The sequence below is a fragment of the Equus asinus genome, chromosome 2 (assembly GCF_041296235.1).
Source record: "Equus asinus isolate D_3611 breed Donkey chromosome 2, EquAss-T2T_v2, whole genome shotgun sequence".
Lineage (NCBI taxonomy): Eukaryota > Metazoa > Chordata > Mammalia > Perissodactyla > Equidae > Equus > Equus asinus.
The window spans coordinates 120,189,056-120,208,602 of NC_091791.1; the positions used below are offsets into that span (position 1 = coordinate 120,189,056).

At 42.5% G+C, this 19,547-nt stretch overlaps 1 protein-coding gene across 4 annotated transcripts in view; it reads right to left on the reverse strand.

Annotated features, from left to right (window-relative positions):
- The window catches only part of OCA2 (OCA2 melanosomal transmembrane protein), a 361,224-nt gene that overhangs the window by 78,315 nt on the left and 263,362 nt on the right, over positions 1–19,547 (reverse strand). For 2 of the 4 annotated variants that reach the window (XM_044763429.2, XM_070497110.1), the window contains 2 exons: positions 17,429–17,522; positions 6,367–6,460 (listed from right to left, as the gene is read on the reverse strand). In XM_044763429.2, coding sequence (XP_044619364.1) covers positions 6,367–6,460; positions 17,429–17,522 — 188 coding nt within the window. Of the gene's footprint in view, positions 1–5,177; positions 5,309–6,366; positions 6,461–17,428; positions 17,523–19,547 lie in introns of all 4 variants that reach the window. The other 2 variants (XR_011498067.1, XR_011498069.1) reach the window with 2 other exon arrangements.

Consider the following 19,547-nt stretch of genomic DNA (forward strand, 5'->3'; position numbering starts at 1 on the left):
AAGAGACTGGAAGGTGAAGGGGAAAAGCAGCAAGAGGAAGAAATGTAGAATCTTATAAGATAAAAAGAACCAAAAATTGGTGGACAGTTCCCCAGCTGCAAAAAAATCATCCGTTAAAGAACTACAGGCCATTGCACTGACCACAGAGGGTGCTCTTAAACTAGGAATCTTCAATTGACCCCAATAGTGCACCCCATCCAAGAAGTGCATAGATGAAGCAGATTTAATCTATATAATGCTTTCATAAGAATAAAAAGGGAATATAAGAATGTAAACACTGACGATGGTAAGGATTTACCCAAAAATCCAAACATGAACTCAAAAAAATTAAAGCTGCATGACAACATTCTATAGTGAATTACATATCCTAAATACGCACTTGACAATAAGAAAAAAACACCTTGAATCAGAAACCTAAATGCTAAGAATATAAATAGACTAAAAAACCTGAAGAAATAAAATGAGGAATCAAAGAAAAAGACTAAATCAGGTCCAAAATAAAGATTAAATTACAAGGTGTTCCAAAAATATATAGTCAAATGAAAACTTAATAAGAGATACTGAAGAAAGGAGGAGAGCAAACAGGAGAGTAAAAACAAAGTAAATTAAGTAGCAAAATCAGTCAGAGAGAAAGTGGTTGAAATGGAAGGCAAACCAGGAAGACCCAACATGAAAAGATCCATGAAACAATAAAATGTAATGAACGCTTAAAACTATGATCCAAGAAACCTTTCTGGAACTAAAAGAAGACATGATTCTACACATTAGAGGGGCTCACAGGATACGTGGGGAAACTGACACAGAACAATCAACTCCAAGACATGTGTTAGTAAAATTATTAGACTTCAGGATAAATCAGAAATTCCCCCAGACTTCTAAACAAGATGATCAAATAACTTACAAAAGTAAGAGAATTAGGCCTACATCAGACTTCCCAACAACATACAAGTGAGGCAACAAAGAAGCAGCGTTTTCAAGAAAGTCAAAGGAAGTATGTGTGAACCAAGGACTTTATTAGATATGAAGCCAAGCTCTCCTTCAAATTTCAAGGCTATGGAAAAAACAGTTGTAAACCTGCAAAAATTCAGGGAATACTCTACTTAGGAGCTGTTCTTGAGCTCTTCTAAAAGATTAACTTCATCCATCAAGGCTAACCAGGGACACTTCAGCAAAAGGACTAATGGTGACTATTTAATATATTTACTTGTAGACCTAAGACAAACAAACATGGGGACAATAGCAGAAGAATAATATTTAAATGTTATATGCTTTGAAAGTAGAAATATTTCAATTAGTAAATAAGTGAAGAAGTAAGAAGGAAAGAGAAAAGCAGAATAAACATATCAATTGTTATATAGGCAATACATAGAAGTCAAAGGATACCCATAAAGGCAGACAAACCAGATATTCAAGATTAAATAAGAAAACAGAGGTCTAAAGTCATTCAATAAAGTATGAGAAAAAAGGTAGTCACTAGAAGAAAAACATAACATTTCTAATTACAAAGAGACATTTTAGAAAATAAAAGAGCAAACATGGGTAACAGAGAGAAACATAGCAACTAAAACACAACATACATAGCAATGTAATTAAATCATATGGCAAATGTGTGAGTCATACCAATAAATGTGAATGGGATAAACTCACCTATTAAAAGAAAAAAATGTTTTTTCTTTAGATTCACAAGCAAGCCCCAACAATATACTGTATATCAGAGACACACCTAAAAGACAGTCACTTCACTGAAAAGGACACACAGATGGCAAATAAGGATATACAAAGATGTTTGATATCATTAGCCATTAGGGAAATTCAAATTAAAACTCCAGTGATATATCACTATACACCTATAAGAATTACTGAAATTAAAAATCGTGACAATCCTGAATGCTGGAGAGGATGCAGAGAAATCAGATCTCTCACACATTGCTTGCGGGAATGCAAAATGATACAGCCACTCTGGAAAATAATTTAATTTGGCAATTCTTTAAAAACTAACTGTATACTTACCATATGACTCAGTAGTCTGACTCCTGGGCATTCATCCCAGAGAAATGAAAACCTATGTTAAAAACCTGAACATAAATGTCATAGTAGCTCTATTCATAATAGCCCCAAACTGGAAATACCATAGATGTTCTTCAGTGGGTGAATTACTAAAGAAACTGTGATACATCCGTGTGTTACATGATACAAACTGCGGTACATACCATGGAATGCAATAAAAAGGAGCAAAATACTCATATATGAAATAACTTGGATGAATCGCTAGGCAATTATGGTGAGTTAAAAAAGCCAGTCCAAAAAGGTCACATATTGTATGATTCCATTTACATAACATTTTTGAAATGATGAAATTTTAGATATGGAAAAGAGATTAGTAGTTACATGGGTTAAGGTGGGGTGGAGGCGGGAGGGAAGTGGTGTGGTTATAAAAGGGCAACATGAGGGATTCTGGTGGTGATGTGATTTTTCTCTATTTTGACTGGTATCAGTGCCAATATCCTGGTGGTGATATTGTGCTACAATTTTTTCAAGAATTTACTATTGAGAGTATCTGGGTAAAGGATACATGAGATCTCTCTGTATTATTTCTTACAACTACATGTGAATCTACAACTATCTTGAAGGAAAAATTTTAAATGAAAACGAGAAAAAAAATCTAGAAAAAAATAGAGGTGAGGGGCCAGCCCCATGGCATAGTGGTTAAGTTTGCACACTTCACTTTGGCGGCCAAGGTTCACAGGTTTGAATCCCAAGTGTGGACCTACACACTGCTCATCAAGCCATGTTATGGCAGCATCGCGCATACAAAATAGGGGAAGACTGGCATGGATACTAGCTCAGGGACAATCTTCCTCAAGCAAAAACAGGAAGATTGGCAACAGATGTTAGCTCAGGACCAATCTTCACACACACACAAAAAATAGAGGTGAAGTTTACCTGTTTGGGGGATAGAAAAGACATCTTAAATTCAAAAACAAAAGTAAGGTCACATTCAATATGATTCATAGCTTTGACTACATAATATCGAAAAGTCCCTTGTAAAATTTAAAATAAACTAAAAAAGAAAAGTCACAACATACATATCAGAACTGATTCCTTTAAATGTAAAGACAGCTTCCAAAAAATAGGAAAAATTCAAATCTCTCAATAGAAAGACATAGACAAAATTATGAATAGAAAGTTTACAAAATAAGAAATGCAAACCTCCAATACTTATATAAAAGAGTTTAATCTCATTGGAATTATTTAAAACATAAGATGAATCTACTGTTAGCAGGCCAGATGAACCATGAGTATTTAGAATGTCAGTAATAAGTGTTGGTGAGGCTCAATGAAGTGAGTGGCAGAGCAACATTTCTGAAGGCCAGCTTGTCGATGTGTATCTAGGTTCTTAAAACATCATTCACTTAGCCAGCAATTGTATATCAGGAAATTTATCTTCAATTATCAAGAAGGAAACAAAGTTTTATCTGTAAAGATAATCAACACAGCACTGATTATGATAACAAAGAATAGGAAGCAACTGAAATGCTCAACCAAGGTAAAATAGTGATATATCCATGTAGTGTATATATAAATATACTCTATTTTGGAATAATAATTAATGGACTAGTAAAATGCCCACAATATATTATGAAAAGTAAAAGATAGGACACAACGTGATTAAAAATTTTTGTTAACATATACATATATATCATATGATAGTGAGAGAAAATGTAAGAAAACACACTAAATTATGATCAGTGGTCATTTCTGGGTAGCAAAATGATGAGTTACTTTTATATTTTATCCTTTTACATATTTTCCTTTAAATGCATATTTAAATAGTCAGAAAAACAGTAATTTTTAAAAATCAAGTAGAAAGTCAACATTTTGCACTGTGTATCACGGGAAGCCACCTTTCATGAAATTATTTTTTATGTGAGGTAGATAAAAGTCAATTTGATACATTTACAATTGCAAAGTAAGAGCTTCATGCAAATAAGTGCCCTACAACAATTAGATGACCATTTTTAACGAGAACACTGCTCTGACCGCCAAGCAGCAAGGACCTGACAAGAAGAATGGTCAGAGCTGGAAGAAATGCTGGAACCAGACAGAAATGAGACATGGTTTGACCACTAACTATAGAGGCATGTTTTTCTCCATCCAAGAAGATGGATGTGATTCATAAGGCCACCACCAAATGAGCTTTTGGAGGAGAAAACTGGCAGTCTTGCCCCATACTTTCTGTGGCCACCATGTTACTGAATACTATTCTAGCTTTCACCACCACACTCTGCACACAAGCTGCATATATTGCATAGAAGTGTAAGGCCTACTTGAAAAGTTCAGTATGCACATGCATCATCCATGGAGCTGAAACCCAGGCACTGTGCATGTCCAGACACCAGACACTGGGCATGGACACCAACCCTTCTAGTCAGACAGACGTCCTGGTTCTTATTTCAAAGAGACCAACCAGTGTTGCTAAACGACCATGAGAATCCCTACTATCTGGAGTCCAGCCTATGGTGACGAGCAGGTAGAAGGCCAATGTATCGCATTCTTGGCCAAACAAAGAAGAGGAGACTGGGGCATTTGAATGACAGCCTTCTAGCTCTGCAGAAATTGGGAACCTGGTCCAAATGCGGAAGCCCTGGAATTCCTGGGCCAAGTCTGTATCTCCTGTTGCCACCTCGCTCAGAGCACTTGTCTCTGGGGCACTGTACTCTGGGGCTGAACCCTCACTGAATCTGGAGCAAAGAAGAGTTGATGGCAGTGTGAGGTGGGTTATTCTGCTAGGGTGGATGCTACATTGCTACAATGAATGCTGTTTCATTGAGAATTTTGTTTAAGTGACAGTTTTATTTCTTTTATACTCAGCAGAGGCAGATGAGAGCCTAAACAGGACTAAGTTGGCCAATTGCTAAGTTTTGGATCCTGTCCCTTAGCAGCAGGCCAACAATGTGCCCAGAGGCCTACTAAGAGATGCATGGTCAGTGTCCCTGCAGCTTGCTTTCCAGCCTAGTGCCTTCTTCCCACACCCAAGTCTCCCAGGACTGTTATTCAAATTAAAGTGTCAGCAAAACTGCTAAGTATCACTAGTTGCTCAAGAGCAGACGTGGCCCAGTATAGTAAGTCTGCAAAAGTCAATGCTCTGTTATACACAGACTGATGTTGATCCTCACCTGGGTATGATGGCAAGGGTTCTGTCCCGGAGTCTAGCCCAGGCAAGCAGTGCCCTGCAGAGGCATGGGGCCTGAAGCAGGGACCGCTGCCTCCATGGGCTGCAGGTCGTTCCACCACTCAGCCAGAGCTGCTGTTACAAAGCTTTAGTGAGACTGGTTCTGAGAACCATGGGTATGCATATACCGAGCTGCGAGTTTACAGTCAAGAACTTCAACAGAAATCTTGTTCAACACCAAATGAATGTAAGTTCTTTTTGGCAGCACTGTTTTACAGGAATGACACACCTCTATTCTGTCCACTCACCTGCTGCAACGTACAGTGGTGCCATATAAACACAGCATGCAGGTGGTCAGGACCCCAGAGTGGGCCCAGCTCCCTTGGAGCAAATTCTCCTTTGCAGGAGCAGGACGCCTTGGGGAGCCAAGGCATCAGCTGTGCTCCCCAACCCTGGGCCTCATCTCTGTGCTGTCCTGAGAGGTACCCACACATGGAATGCTCATTCCCAGGCTTCCCCCAGTCTTTAATATCCCTGGGCTCTTCGTTTGCTGGGCAATCCAGTAGGGGGATGTCAGAATCTCATTATGCACCATCATCACGAACAGTCAAGACGCAAGCCCCACTGAAATTTTCAAGAGAACAGCAACATAGATACCCAGCAAGCTCACAACCATTTCCTCATCCCTAGACTCAATCTGAATTATGCAGAATGTCTGAATCATCCTCTGTGTCACGAAGTTAATCCCAGCAATAATTTTTTTCTTTCTTTTGAGGAAGATTAGCCCTGAGCTAACATCCACCACCAATCCTCATCTTTTTGCTGAGGAAGATTGGCCCCGAGCTAACATCTGTGCCCATCTTCCTCTATTTCATATGTAGGATGCCAGCCACAGCATGGCTTGACAAGTGGTGCATACGTCGGCGCCCGGCACCCAAACCAGTGAACCCTGGGCCACTGAAGCAGAGTGCATGAATTTAACTGCTGTGTCACCAGGCCAGCCCCTCCCAGCAATAAATTTTTAATGCGTTTTTTTCTGAGTTAACTTCACCCACACTAAAGTCTCTCTAATTGCTAAAAACATGCATATTCTACTGCTTAACAGTATACGGTGCTCTTTTTTTTCTTTTTCTTTTAATTAAGTAAGCTTAGGGACTATTTAGACAGAAATTTAAAATGAGTTTTTAAAGTACCTGAAAAATTCCATGAAAGAGAATCCATATCCATGCTGCTCTGCAATTCCTGCACAAACGACATTTGCTGAGGCTCCAATCAATGTTCCATTACCTGGAATCAAAATTTTAAAAGTAAAATAAAATTTCAGTTTATCTCAGTGTAGCCTTCCGGTTGCTTTTGGTCTGTAGCATTCAGATCATCTCATGGGCTTTTGATTTGGTGATTACTTCACAGGCACTAGCAAAGTGGTTGCTTTGCAAATATCTGTAGAAAAAAAAAAAACACTAGCAACCTGAAAATAAATTCACTGCTTGTAAATACAGCAATTCATTTACAGTCAGGATTATGGCTGTTCTATGTGATAGAGGAAGGGAAATGCTAAGGAGAATTGGCAAATCCCTGTGAGACATAGTGGCATATATCTTTTAGAGGAAAATGCAAGTAGGGCCAACAACCAGTGGAGAGGACGTGTGTCTTCTGAGAAGTAGAATGGAATCTCAGATAAGCACCACCTTCCTCACGACTCCAGGGCGAGCCACCCAGCAGGAAATCCTTCTGTGGATGGAAGGATGGATGCAACAACTAGGTTAATAAAATGCCTCTCTAGGCGAGCATTTTTTTGACAGCACACATGATCTGTATGGGAGACATAACATGCACACACGTACATATGAGTGAGGCCTCATGCGTGGTGAGGGATGTGTCCCAAGCCAGGTCTCAACTCAGTGACTGGTTCAGGGAAGGGTGACTTTGCTTAGTAAAGCCCATCAGCTCTTCTGTTGCCAACTGCAGAGGTCAGTGTTCAGGGATGGACACACAACCCAGGCTCAGGTAGTTTAGCTCAGTTCCAATGTGTCATGTCTGCAATAAACCACTGAGGAAGAGACTCTCTCTGTCTCCTGAGGACTGGCGAACTGTGAGACACAAATCTGGAGCTGGCTATGGCATTTCGGCATAAGGAAGCAGCCTTTCTGAGACTGAAAAACATTAGTAACAGTAGAGCAGGAGGAAGAGGACCAAAGATGGAGTCTGGTGGCATAAGCAAGAACCTCAATGCTGCCTTTTCAGAGAACTTAGTACTGTGTCCTCTGGAATGCAGAGCATGGAGAAAAGTGTGGAATAAATAACCTCAGAGCAAAGTCACCTGCCAGGTTTCTCCACTGGGGGAGGTCCAAAACACCTGCCCTGTTCCCCAGGAGAGGCCCTGGCAAAAGAGCTGTGAGTGCAAATGACACTCAGCTGAACACATGTTCCCCTCCTTCCACTCAGTCCTCACCCTCTCTCTGAAACATACAGGCAGCCAAGACCATCAGGTCTGCAGCCAGGGTCACCCACACAAATGTTCACCAAGGTCACAAGCCAGAGCCTCATCTCTCTCTCTGCCTTTCCTCCACATAAGACTTAGACTGGGAGTTTTTTTCAGCGAAAATCATTGAAACAGCATGCCATCTTGTCCATTTACACACTTGCTCTAAGGATGAAATATATTTGATGCATCAACAATATAAGACTTTAGATCTTAAGAGCTCAATAAAAACTTCCATCACCCACAGCCTGTCGAGCCCAAGTCCTGTGCATACCCTGCCTGCCTAAGGTCGGCCCCACTCTGCTTGTGGTCCCTGTGTTTCTGATGTCTCACTTTTATGACAATTCCCTTATTTCTCAGTGAACTTCAGAGTGTATGGCCCCACCCAGAGTATCAGGAAGGGTGAGGGGAGGGGGGAGGTCAGTGGTGGGGGTTGGGGGGGACCATCACCAAGGGAGAGGGATAGCTGCCCCACAGTGGAAGGAAGGGCATGACAGGCTAACACCCAGACTGCTGTGTGCAAGACAGACTTTAGGGCAGTGACAGAGAACACAGGAAGCCTGGATGGGGGACAGTTCAGGTTATAGGTGATGCTGGCTTATTCCAGGTGGTAGAATGATGCTCCCCCATTATAAAGAAGCCCATATCTTAGTCCTCAGGACCTATGGTTATGCCATTTTGTTACCCTGTATGGCAAAGGGGACTTTGCAGACATAATTCAGGTTATGGACCCTGAAATAGGAGGATTACCCTGGATTATCAGGGTGGGCCCAACTGAGTCACGTGAACCCTTAAAAGCACAGAACTTTCTTCGGGTGGGAGCAGAAGAGAATCCTCAGAGGGAGAATAGCAGAGATCCCAGGGGTGTCGCAGGGAGGGGAGGGTAAGCAAGACTCCAGGGACAGTTGGAGGGATCCCAGGGAAGGGGATCAGAGGGATCCCAGAGGGAGTCAAAGAGATCCAGGAGAGATCCCAGGGGGAGTCAAAGGGATGAGGAGGGGGATCAGAGATATGGAGAGGGTTGAAGAGATGGAGGGGTGGGTATCAGAGAGATACAGGGGAAGTGGAGGGATTTCCACCGTGAGCAGGATTCCATATACTCTTGCTGGCTCTGAGACTTAGGCCCATGTGCAACGACCAGAGAGGCCTCTAGGAGCTATGGGTAGGCCCTGCTGACAGCCAGCTAGGTAATAAGGATCCAGTCTTCCAGCTGCAAGGAACAGGATTCTGCCAATAACCTGAGTGAGCTTAGAAGCAGACCAAACCCCAGAGCCACCAGAAAGGAGCACAGCCTGAGGACACCTTCATCTTGGCCTCATGAGACTCTAAACAGGGACCTAGCTGAGCCACACTTACCTGATAGGCAAGAACTGTGACACAATAAATCCTCTGAGTTTGTCTATTTGTTATGACCAGAACTGATTCTGGATTTGCATCTTGACTCTGAGATCTGCCTCTGCCCCCTCCCCAGATTTCCATTAGCTTCTTGCTAACTTTTCAATACTAGGCAGGTTCTCTCTTCTACCCAGCAAACCACTCTCCATGAAAATCAGCTCATATTTTCCAGGGGCTCATGGGGAGCCTGTTTTTGGAGAGACAGGACAGAGGCATCACGTGGGAGATGTGCAGCAGGCATGAGATCAGAGAGGCAGAGAGCAAGTGCTCAGGAGGCTGGGGTCACCGGGCCCTGGCCAGGCAGGGCTTCCCTGAGGAAGTCACAGATGACAAGGGGAGTTAGGAGGCTCCAAGGAGAATGAAATGGAGCAATTAGCTTCAACAAGCCATGTGGGCCCACGCAGGCTTGGGTGTGGGGTAAGTTCTGCTGGAGAAGGAGTTGAAGGAAAAGACCAGATGTCTGCTGAGTGTCTCCTCGGGGCTAGAAGCATTCTAAGGGTTTGGCATGCCTTTTGTCTTCTTATCTTCACCACGACCCTGGAGGTCCCCAGTGTCCCCCTGAAGAAACTAAGGCACAAATAAGCTGAGCAACACACTGAGTTTTCAGGGCTGTGAAGTGGTGGGCCCAGGACTCGAACCAGAAGTTCTGACTCCAGAGGAAGATAAGAGAGGGTGGGACTCAGGCTGCATGACATAAGCCTAAGACCCTTCTGTAGACAACCACGAAGAGCATCTGAAGGGTCCCAAACAGGTGGCGATATACAAATTCCATGGCAATGCTGGGCCTAGACAGCCTCCTCTGGGCGCTGTCTCACTGATGTATCCATCCTATCACCCTGGCAGCCAGCTGGCTCCCACTTTGGTTGAGGGGACCTGCCAATGAGACTCCATACTGTTGCCAGGCCATTCTGTCTGGCGATTATTTCCCAGGGCTTGACAAGACTGTTCCCACAGGGAAGTCCTTGTTTCTTGTATGGCCCTGCCCTGCCAGCCTCCATCATAAAGCACGCACCTCTGCACCTAGGCAATGTCTACCTGCCAGCCCCCCAAACATTGCTACTCCGGGACTTAAAATGGAGACCTCTGCTTCTGGATGACACAGAGCTTAACTCCTGTTCCAGGGTCACATTCAGCAACCTGCGTGAGCTCTAAAAATAAAAGGCAACACTTTTCTTCTCTGCTGTGAGGGATTAATGACAGAAAAAATACTCCTTTTTCCAGTTAAAATGGCAGGCAGGCATTGCCTGGATGAAGCATCTCGTCATGCTGCAGTTGGTATGAATTCCTCATCTGCTACGGACCACTTGCCAGAAAACAAGAGGCCATTTCCATTTCCTGTTTCACATTGCCAGGGTGAACTGGCTCAGTGCATTAATGTATTCCTGAGCACTTACGGATTCAGGGAACAGAATGGGGAGGTTTTCAAGGATCTGAGGGAAGGGGTAGCAGCTTGATCTCCTGGGTGCACAACAACTTGAACAGGATGAAGAGGTGTGGGTGAGGTCAGAGGGGTAAAGTGAGGAGCCCCGTGACTCAAATTCTTTCCTTGGAAAGTAGATGAGGCAGAGACATGAGCAACGGCTGGACTGACTTCCTTCATGTAAGGCAGTTGCTCAGCTTTTGATTCCTATCGCCTTCTAGGGACTGCAGTGTGTATGACACTATGGGGATTGCTATTCCCCAAAGCCCTGTCTGCACTAGAATAGGCCCTCACAGCCTGACCTCCCACCCCTAGACCCACCTGTCAGTCATCCCTTTGCACGAAGTCATTCAGCCTCCTGAAGGCCTTGTAACCTGGGAGATAGAATATTAACTGATTAAGTCTCACTGAGCCCTGTTTCTTTAAGAATGCTTTCAGCTACAGAAACCTGACTAACAGCGGCTTACACACACAGGGAAATCACCTCATCCCATGTAATAAGAAGCTTGAGGGCAGAGGGCTGATGGGTTCAATGTCTCGCTAATGTCAGAGGCAGGTCTCCCAATTCTCTTGGCCTCTCCCTCCAGTCACAGATGGTTTCGTGGCCACATCTAAGGCAGAAGGCATGGAGAACTGGTATGAATACATTTTTATTAGGTGGGCAAAAGTTACATCAAGAGGCTCCCAAACAGATTTCCCTTGTGTCTTATTGGTCAGTAAAATGAGACAAGGAGAGCGTATGAGCTACTAGAGGGAACATTACAATAGACGGAAGCAAAAAGGAGAGTAGGAACGGTGTTGGGTCAGCCAACCAGCAGATCCTGCACAAATGTACTGGGAACAGAGTATGTCAGCTGGTATAGTGGAAAGAACACTAGATTTGGATTCTGAAGATCTCAACTAAAGTCTCAAATCTGCTAAGCTCTGTAACCATAAGTGATCACTGACCATTTCTTTTATATTAAGATGTTTTTGATTAGAAGGAAAGGAAGATGCAAAACAAGATGGTGTTGGCAATACAGAGAGTTTATCTCCTGTGACAGACAGTCAGAGATGGAGCAAGTCAGGACTCAGCACCATCATCCAGGACCAGTTATCTCCATCTATGTGCTCTGCCACCAACAACACTCAGACTTGGCCCCATACTCAGGCTGGAATTGGCTCCAGGCATCTCATTAGTACACATAAGTGAGCAGTATCCAGAAAAAGAAGCAGGACTACTCTCTCTCCTAAGGTTTGTACTCAGGATCAGGGAAATCGTTACCAGAAGCCCCTCCCTCCCCCACAAAAGATACCCCTTCATGTCTCCTTGACTCCAAATGGCTTTGGCTTTGGCAAGGGGCAGGAATCCATCTGCCTGTCCCTGCCTTACCATCAGCAGGGAAGGGCTACATCTGAATTAAATGAGGACAGTTGCCACCTTCCCTGGGCATCTCACAGGATAGTTGTGGGCTTCACATAAGATTAAGAATGTGAGAGCAGTATTCAGACATCAATGGTTGCTGCAGCAATTTAATAAGATGCTAGCAGGTTTCTAATGGCACCCCACACATGGCATGGGTTCCACATGGCAGTGAGAAAGAGGTCCTAGTGTCACTACTCTGGATCAAGCCTCCTTTCCAGTTTCCATTAACAGAGGAGCAAACAGAGGTTGGGATTTGTATGTGAACAGCTGTTGCCTGTCTCAGCATGTTTGGGTAATCCTGTGTGGAAAGATGATATATGGTTCTAGAGATAGAACAAGAACATTTTTCAAAACTATTCTCTGCCTTGTTGTTGCTGGACATTTTATCAATTTGTAAAGAATCTCCAATCTAATGTTCTGTGTCAGCCAGTCCAAGTTGGATCAAATATGCCATGCTCTCAGACCAGTGATAATGTCCTGCTTGACAGAGAACACAAAAATTAACTCTATGCACTGGCATTCCCTTTGGCAAGTGGAAGAACCACTTGCCACTCAAGACACAAATATGAGCAAAGGAAAGCAATAGGTTTTAATGCAGCCATGTGCTTCCTGGATTGTCCACAGTCCCTAGGTAACTTTGGCAAAGACACAACATGTGCTTGGACCTATAGCAGTCTTCATTTTTATTTGATCTCTATGTTCCACCAGTAGATATTTAAGTTATTTTTAAAGTTTCTTTTTATCCAACTAACACCTGTATATGGCAACAAATAAAATAGAAGAGCTTGATTGTCAAGGAAATTAACAACCACAATGTGTTCCATGAGCAAGTCAAGCTTTTGGGGTTGGGCACAGGGTCACTCCAGCTGGGATGCTAACATTTTTGTACCATTTTTTGCTGAACCTGGAATTTCTAACTACCTATTTTCAACATAAAGAGTTTAGGAGAAGAAACTAGGGAGCTGGACTGCTAGAATTCAATTCCCCGCTCTGGGATTTATTCATTCTGTGACACTGAGCAAGTTTCTAAGCCTCCTTGGAGTTCTAAAATTTCACAAAGATGGCATTAGGCATGTATCCACTCATGTGCTGCTTCTACTCTAGAAAATTCACTTCTATTATTTCTTGGATAAACTCCTCCCTTCTGTTTCATTCTGTCCTTCCTGAGATTTTTCTAGTAGTTGAATATTGGATTTCCCATATGGAACTTTTATGTATATAACTTTTTTCCTGCAATTTCTTCTTTGATTTTTGCCTCTAGATTCTGGGTTATTTCCTTGACTTTATTTTTCAGTCAGCCTGTCTATCTATCTATATTTACTTAGTTTAGTAGTTATACATTTAGTTACTGAGAACATTTTTCCTTCTAGTTTTTCCTTTTTAATTATTTTAATTGCAATTTTATTTTGAGGTAATTGACAACATGCAGTTGTAAGGAATAATATGGAGTGATCCCATGTACCACTTACCAGTTTTCTTCAATAGTAATATAATTCAAAACCCTACTACAATGTCACAGTCAGGATACTGACATTGATACAGTTAAGCTATAGAACATTTTCATCACCAAAATTGTCCTTCCTGTGGCCCTTTTATAGCCACATCAACTACCTTCTACCCTACCCTGTACTTAACTCCTGCCAACAACTAATCTATTCTACATTTCTATAAATTTCTTATTTCAAGAACGTATATAAATGGAATCATGCAGCATGTAACCTTCTGGGATTGACTTTTTCACTCCACATAATTCTCTGAAGATTCATCAAGGCTGTCATGTGTATCAACAGTTCATTTCTTTTGTTACTGAATAGCCTTCCATGGTAGGGATGTACCGCAGTTTGCTTAATCATTTATTGTTGAAGGACAGCTGGTTTGTTTCTACTTTTTGGCTACTAAAAATAAAGCTTCCATAAACATTTGTGTACAGGTTTTTGGGTGAATATAAATTTTCATTTCTTTAGAATAAATGCCCACTAGTGTAATTGCTGGGTTTTATGGTACTTGCAGGTTTGGTTTCTAAAGACACTTTCAAACTGTTCTCCGGAGTGATGGTGCCATTTTACAGCCGCAAGAAGAATGTATGAGTTATTTAGTTTCCTCACAACCTCATCAATATTTAATGTTGTCACTATTTTTTATGTTAGCCATTCTTATAGGTGAGTGATGATATCATGGTTTTAATTTGCAGTTTTCTAATGGCTAATAACGTTGAGCATCCTTTCATGTGCTTATTTGTCATGTATATATTCCCATTTACACATAAATTTCAGAATAATCTTGAATATATATACAAGAAATCTCACTGAGATTTTGCTAGGAATTGCATTAAATCTAAAGATTAATTTGGGGACAAGTGACATCTTTACTATGTTGAGTCTTCCAGTCCATGAACACAGTTATGTCTTCCCACTTATTTGGATTTTCTTTGATTTCTTTTATCAGCATTTTGTAATTTTCAGTATTTAATTTGTTGAGCAATTATAAATAGTACTGTATATTTAATTGTGATATCCACATGTTCATGGCTAAAATTGATTTTGGTATATTTATCTTGTATCCTGTGACCTTGCTAAAATTATATATTAATTCTAGGGTTTTTAAAAATAGATTCCTTGGAATCTACATAGACAATCGTGTCATCTGCAGTAGGGACAATTCTATTTCTTTCTTTCTAATCTGTATAGCTTTTATTTCTTTTTCTTGCCTTATTGCACTGGCTGGAACTCCCAGCACTATGTTAAATAAGAAAAGCGAAAGCAGACATTCTTGCCTCGTTCTCAATCTTAGGGGGCATTCAGTTTTTCAACAGTAAGTATGATGCTAGTTGTAGGTGTTTTTGTAGATGCTCTTCATCAAGGTAATGGTATGCTGGACATTTTATTTAAAGAACTATAGAGACTGAAGCAGTAATATTTACTCACAGACACACACCCTGAAAAGGACATCATCATTTGTGCCAGGCTGTCATTGCAGGGCCTGGAGACAATCTAATCTGTTGCTGAGCTGGACCTGGCTTTGTTGCATCTTGAGTTGCATTCAATTTGCTAATAGCTGAAAATGTTTTGAGAGAGAGATCAGGAGTTTCTCTGAAACAAGGATATGAACAGGAGAGTCTGGGGTCTCTGTACTGTATAGTCAAGTCTTCAGTTTCCTAAACCACAGGAGCATTCTTACTTTACAGCCTATTGATTGCTGAGGATTCTCTATGTTCTGAGGTTCTGTCCTGGCTTTCTGCCCTTCAAAAGGTGGCTTTCTCCCCTACCCCTACTCCAGTGCAGTCTGTGAAGTTCCAGCTTGTCTTCAAAGCTTTTCTCTCATTGCTTCTGCAGCATCCCCAGCTTCATTGCACACTCAGTGAAGGCGCTGAGAGATTTCACTCAAGTTTCTTGCGTCACCCCCAGCCAGAGATGACAGCAGCCATGTTCTCCTCTCCCCTCGGAAGGACTTATCATTTTCTGGAATTTACATCATTTAGTCTCTTTGCATCTTTAGCATTCTGATAGGTTTTTTAAAGCTATGATTTTGTAGATCGTGTTTGTTTTGTTTGTTCTCTGTTGTGTAGAGAGCAATGGTCTCTTGCAACCTTATACTTCCTAACTGGATTCAGAAATTCCCTGAAGCAAACTTTGACCAATGAGCACAGGAGACAGCATGGAACAACAGATAAATCTCTCCCTTCCTCCTTCTTTTCCAAAGCACAATGGTTCCATAGGATCTATCTATAAAGTGCTCTACCTGAATAAGAACTGGCTTGTTTTCCTTTTGAACCTGTTACTAGCTTAGTAAAGCACCATGCATTTGCCTTTCTCTCCTTCACTGCCTCACCTCACTTCCTCCCTCAGTCTTCCTGCCCGAAGATTGCACCTCCCAATAAAGCTTTAGCATGCAAACTTCCTAGCCTGCTAAGGCAGATTTTTCTTAAGACTTATTTGAATTGTTCTTAGCTTTTAGTAAAAAGAGCAACCAAAAGGCATTAGTATCAGACCAGGAAAGATTTTTTTTGTTTCAGACTAACTAGTGAATCACACTCAATTTATATAACAAATGACATTTCACAAACCAACTGAAAACTTCTATTTAAAGTGGTCTTTAAAATGCCAGAACCTGAGGGAATGGGAAATTACGGTTTAATGGGTATGTAGTTTCAGTTTGGGAAGATGAAAAAGTTTTGGAGATAGATGGTGGTGATGGTTGCATAACAATGTGAATGCACTTACTGCCACTGAACTGCACACTTAAAAATGGTTAAAATCATAAGTTTTATGCTATGTGTATTTTGAACAATTTTTTTAAAAATGCCAAACTGAGTCAATGAGAGAGGGTCTCCAATAGAATAAGGGTAGAGTTAACACCCAGCACAACTGGGCATCTGTTATACCACAAACAAGCAACTATCCAATGACCAGAGCAATGAGGTTACAAAGATCCCGAAGCTTAACACCTTTATTGTTCGTTATGGCTGTATCTCTACTTCCAAAAGGGGTTCAGTCAACAAGTGTTGAATCACAGTTTAGGTTGTCTGCCATATAAATGGTCCATGCTAGCGTCTGTCCTTGACAACCCCCTCCACATTCACTCTACACGTTCTGGGGCACTCAAAACTAGCCCAGGAGGCTTCTCGCCCTGTGAGACCCAGCTCAAACCTCCCTCTCTGAGAGCCCTCCCTGACTTTCCCTCCAGTCTGCAATCTCAAATAAGAACTTGAGGTCTCAGTCACTGAATTAGGTGAATTAGCTGTCTCCAGAAATCATAGCAACTTCATGGAATGACATTAATCCCCCTTTACAAACAAAGAGATAAACTAAACAGAAAGTTACTAATTTAATAGTTAGAGGTCAACCAAAGAACAAAGCAAGCTGGATTATCTAAGCATGCTTGGATGTAAGAATAAAAACTTAAAGTGTATCTGGTGTGTGTACATACGATCTTCACATCCTTTTGTGTTCCATAGGTGGTGAGGCCTCTAAAATGCGAGAAGGACTCTAACACAGCTCCCTCCAAAGACAATCACATCCAAAACCCTAGTGTTAGTCTCAGAGGTTAGTCTCTCCTGACATTTTCTGTGATTCATCTTGCAATTTCTCCAAAGGACAACAGTCCCCCTCCCCTACGCCCAAAAAAAGAAATCCTTAATCTTTCTTCTTACTCTTAGGTTAGAGTTTCTACTTCTTAGCTCACCCATTCATCACTTCACCACCTCCCCTTGTTAAGGAGAGAATAAGCTGAGACTGGCTTCTGATTCAAGTCCATTTCTAGACACAAGCCACATCTGAACGGTGCAGTGTGGGCACCTTAACTCTGAGACATTAGTAATGACTGTCCTTAGGCCATGGGCTTAGAATGTCAGGGGCAGTTCTGCAGGGAGTGGGAAGTGACAGTCTTCACAGAGGAACTGAGTAGCTCTAGAATTGCTCCAGTCAAAGCTGAAGATGGGTTTCTAGTCACGAGATGATCAGGACTCTCTTTAATTTACTTTCAATTTGGCACACACTAACCAGGCTCACCACAGTGTCAGTGGCCCCTCCCCTCCATGCATCAGCATCCCCTTACCTCCCAGGCAGGCGCCGAGGGCCAGAGCATACATGAGTGGTGGCGCAGGCAGGCTGACCTCGGGGTCTTGGCTGAGGTTCAGGAGCACGGGAATCTGGAGGAAAAGGACATTAACATTACATTCATGGTAGCCCAGAGGAGCTGCCCACACTGCGACTCACTTGCAAAATCCAAAGCTCTTTTTCAGCAAACTGTAAGGGGCATTAGATGTTCAAAACGAAACCAAAGTGAAAGTTGGAATCCACAAAACCTTGAGTTTGAGCCCATTGGTATGTCTTTGTTTCCAGCCATATGACCAGCTAAATGGGCCCCTTCTCCTCAGCTAACCCCCACCCTCACCTCGCTGCTTTGAATCTTGAATGGAATAAAGTCGTGTGGAGCCTCACACAAAGGCTGGAACCATAATCATCTAACCAGCGTCATAAGTTCTGCAGTGGATCAAGTCCCACACTGACTCCATGCACATATCATCTTATTTAATCTTCAAGCATCCCTCAGGTGTGTTTGATATTCCTCCAGTTGATAGATGAGGAAATCAAGGCATGGAGAGGTACAGATCTTGTAAGTGGCCCAGACAGAACTTGAACATAGTTCTCTGATTGCAGACTATACACTGTAAACCTACGCTAAACTGCTTCTCACCGCTGCCCTCTGAGCAGTCTTCCCAATCCTGCTCATGTTCCTAATATGATAACAGGTATCAGATTTATTAACTAGGCAGTAGATTCTCTAGTAAGTCATGCCAGCATCCAGTGTACCTTTCTGATGGACATAAATTTCACCTTATTGTAATCAATTAAGCATGTAGTGGTTGTGAAGTTTCTGTAAGAAATCTGTGTTCCGAAAACATGCCCCCTTGTGGCTCATGCTGCTAATGAAGGACAGAGAAAGAGAAAGACGTAGCCGTTGGGCCTGCTTCCAGCACACTAGGTGGGGAGGTCGGTCCATGTAGTCACTGCTACGCACCTCAGGGCAGCCCATGAGACATTAAGGAAGGACCTTTGGACAATGCTGCTTTGGGGAAGTTGCCTTGTGTGGACCTCTCTAAAGAACAGGAGGGGAACCCATCCAATGGCAACCATCTGGAAAGGTTTACTCAAAATCATAAGCAGAAAGCTGAAACCAATGTGGAGATATGTAAGTGACATGTGATTTCACTTGCTGTAGAGAATTAGAGAACAACAGAGTCACGATCTGTTGGACACCAGGTCTCTTGAGGTCATGAAAGTAATAACTCATTGTATATTTGGGAAGATTGGATATTCCCCAGCTCTTTATCCCTGCAATAAGACTTCACGTGCACGCCCTCTGCAGTGGCCCCCACAGCAGGGCAGATGAATCTACTTCCCTATTCCACTGACTCTAGGCTTGGCCAGTGGATTGCTTTTACCAGAGGAAGGTGGGCGGACTAGAAAGAAGCATTCCATGTTGCTGCAAGCCTCTCTGAAACTTCAGCTTCAGTTGTAAGAAGAATAAGCCGCAGGAGATGCTGCTGCCCCATGGAGTCCCAGAAGATGGATGCATGGAGGGGAGCCCCATCAGCCCCAGTGGAGCCCTGCCCAGCAGGCTGCAGCAAACCTGCTGACTCATGAGCCTACCACACAAGCTCCTCTGCCAGTCCTGCATACAGTTCTCCAGAGTTGTCTTATAGGGTCTGAGAAAGAGCCCCTATTATTTGCTGGGTCACAAGGAGCATTTTGAAAAGCTCACTTTTTCATTCTAAGTAGCCCCAAATATTTATCGGAAGAGAAATAAGTAACATCCCAGGATATCTATCTGATGCAGAAACAGACACTTCTGGCAGAGGGGGCCTCTGAGTAGTCCCCATGGCTGGCATGTTTCAATCTTTGCTCTTGTTGTCTCATGATGAACCCAACTGTTGTCACAGAGTCCATTTTAAACTTGAAGTCTTGCTTCTTTGGAGGAGCAAGTGGAGTGCAGCTTCTCACAGCACCCAGTCGGTCATCAATGAGCAGAGCAAACCTACACTGTATAGTCCCCAGGCACCCCCATACACTGGGCAACATGCTGTCAGTACAAGGCCAGCCTCTGCCCTAAAGGCCCTGCATGCCGCCTGGCTTGAAGAAACAGACTCAGAACAACTAGGCACAGGATGCTG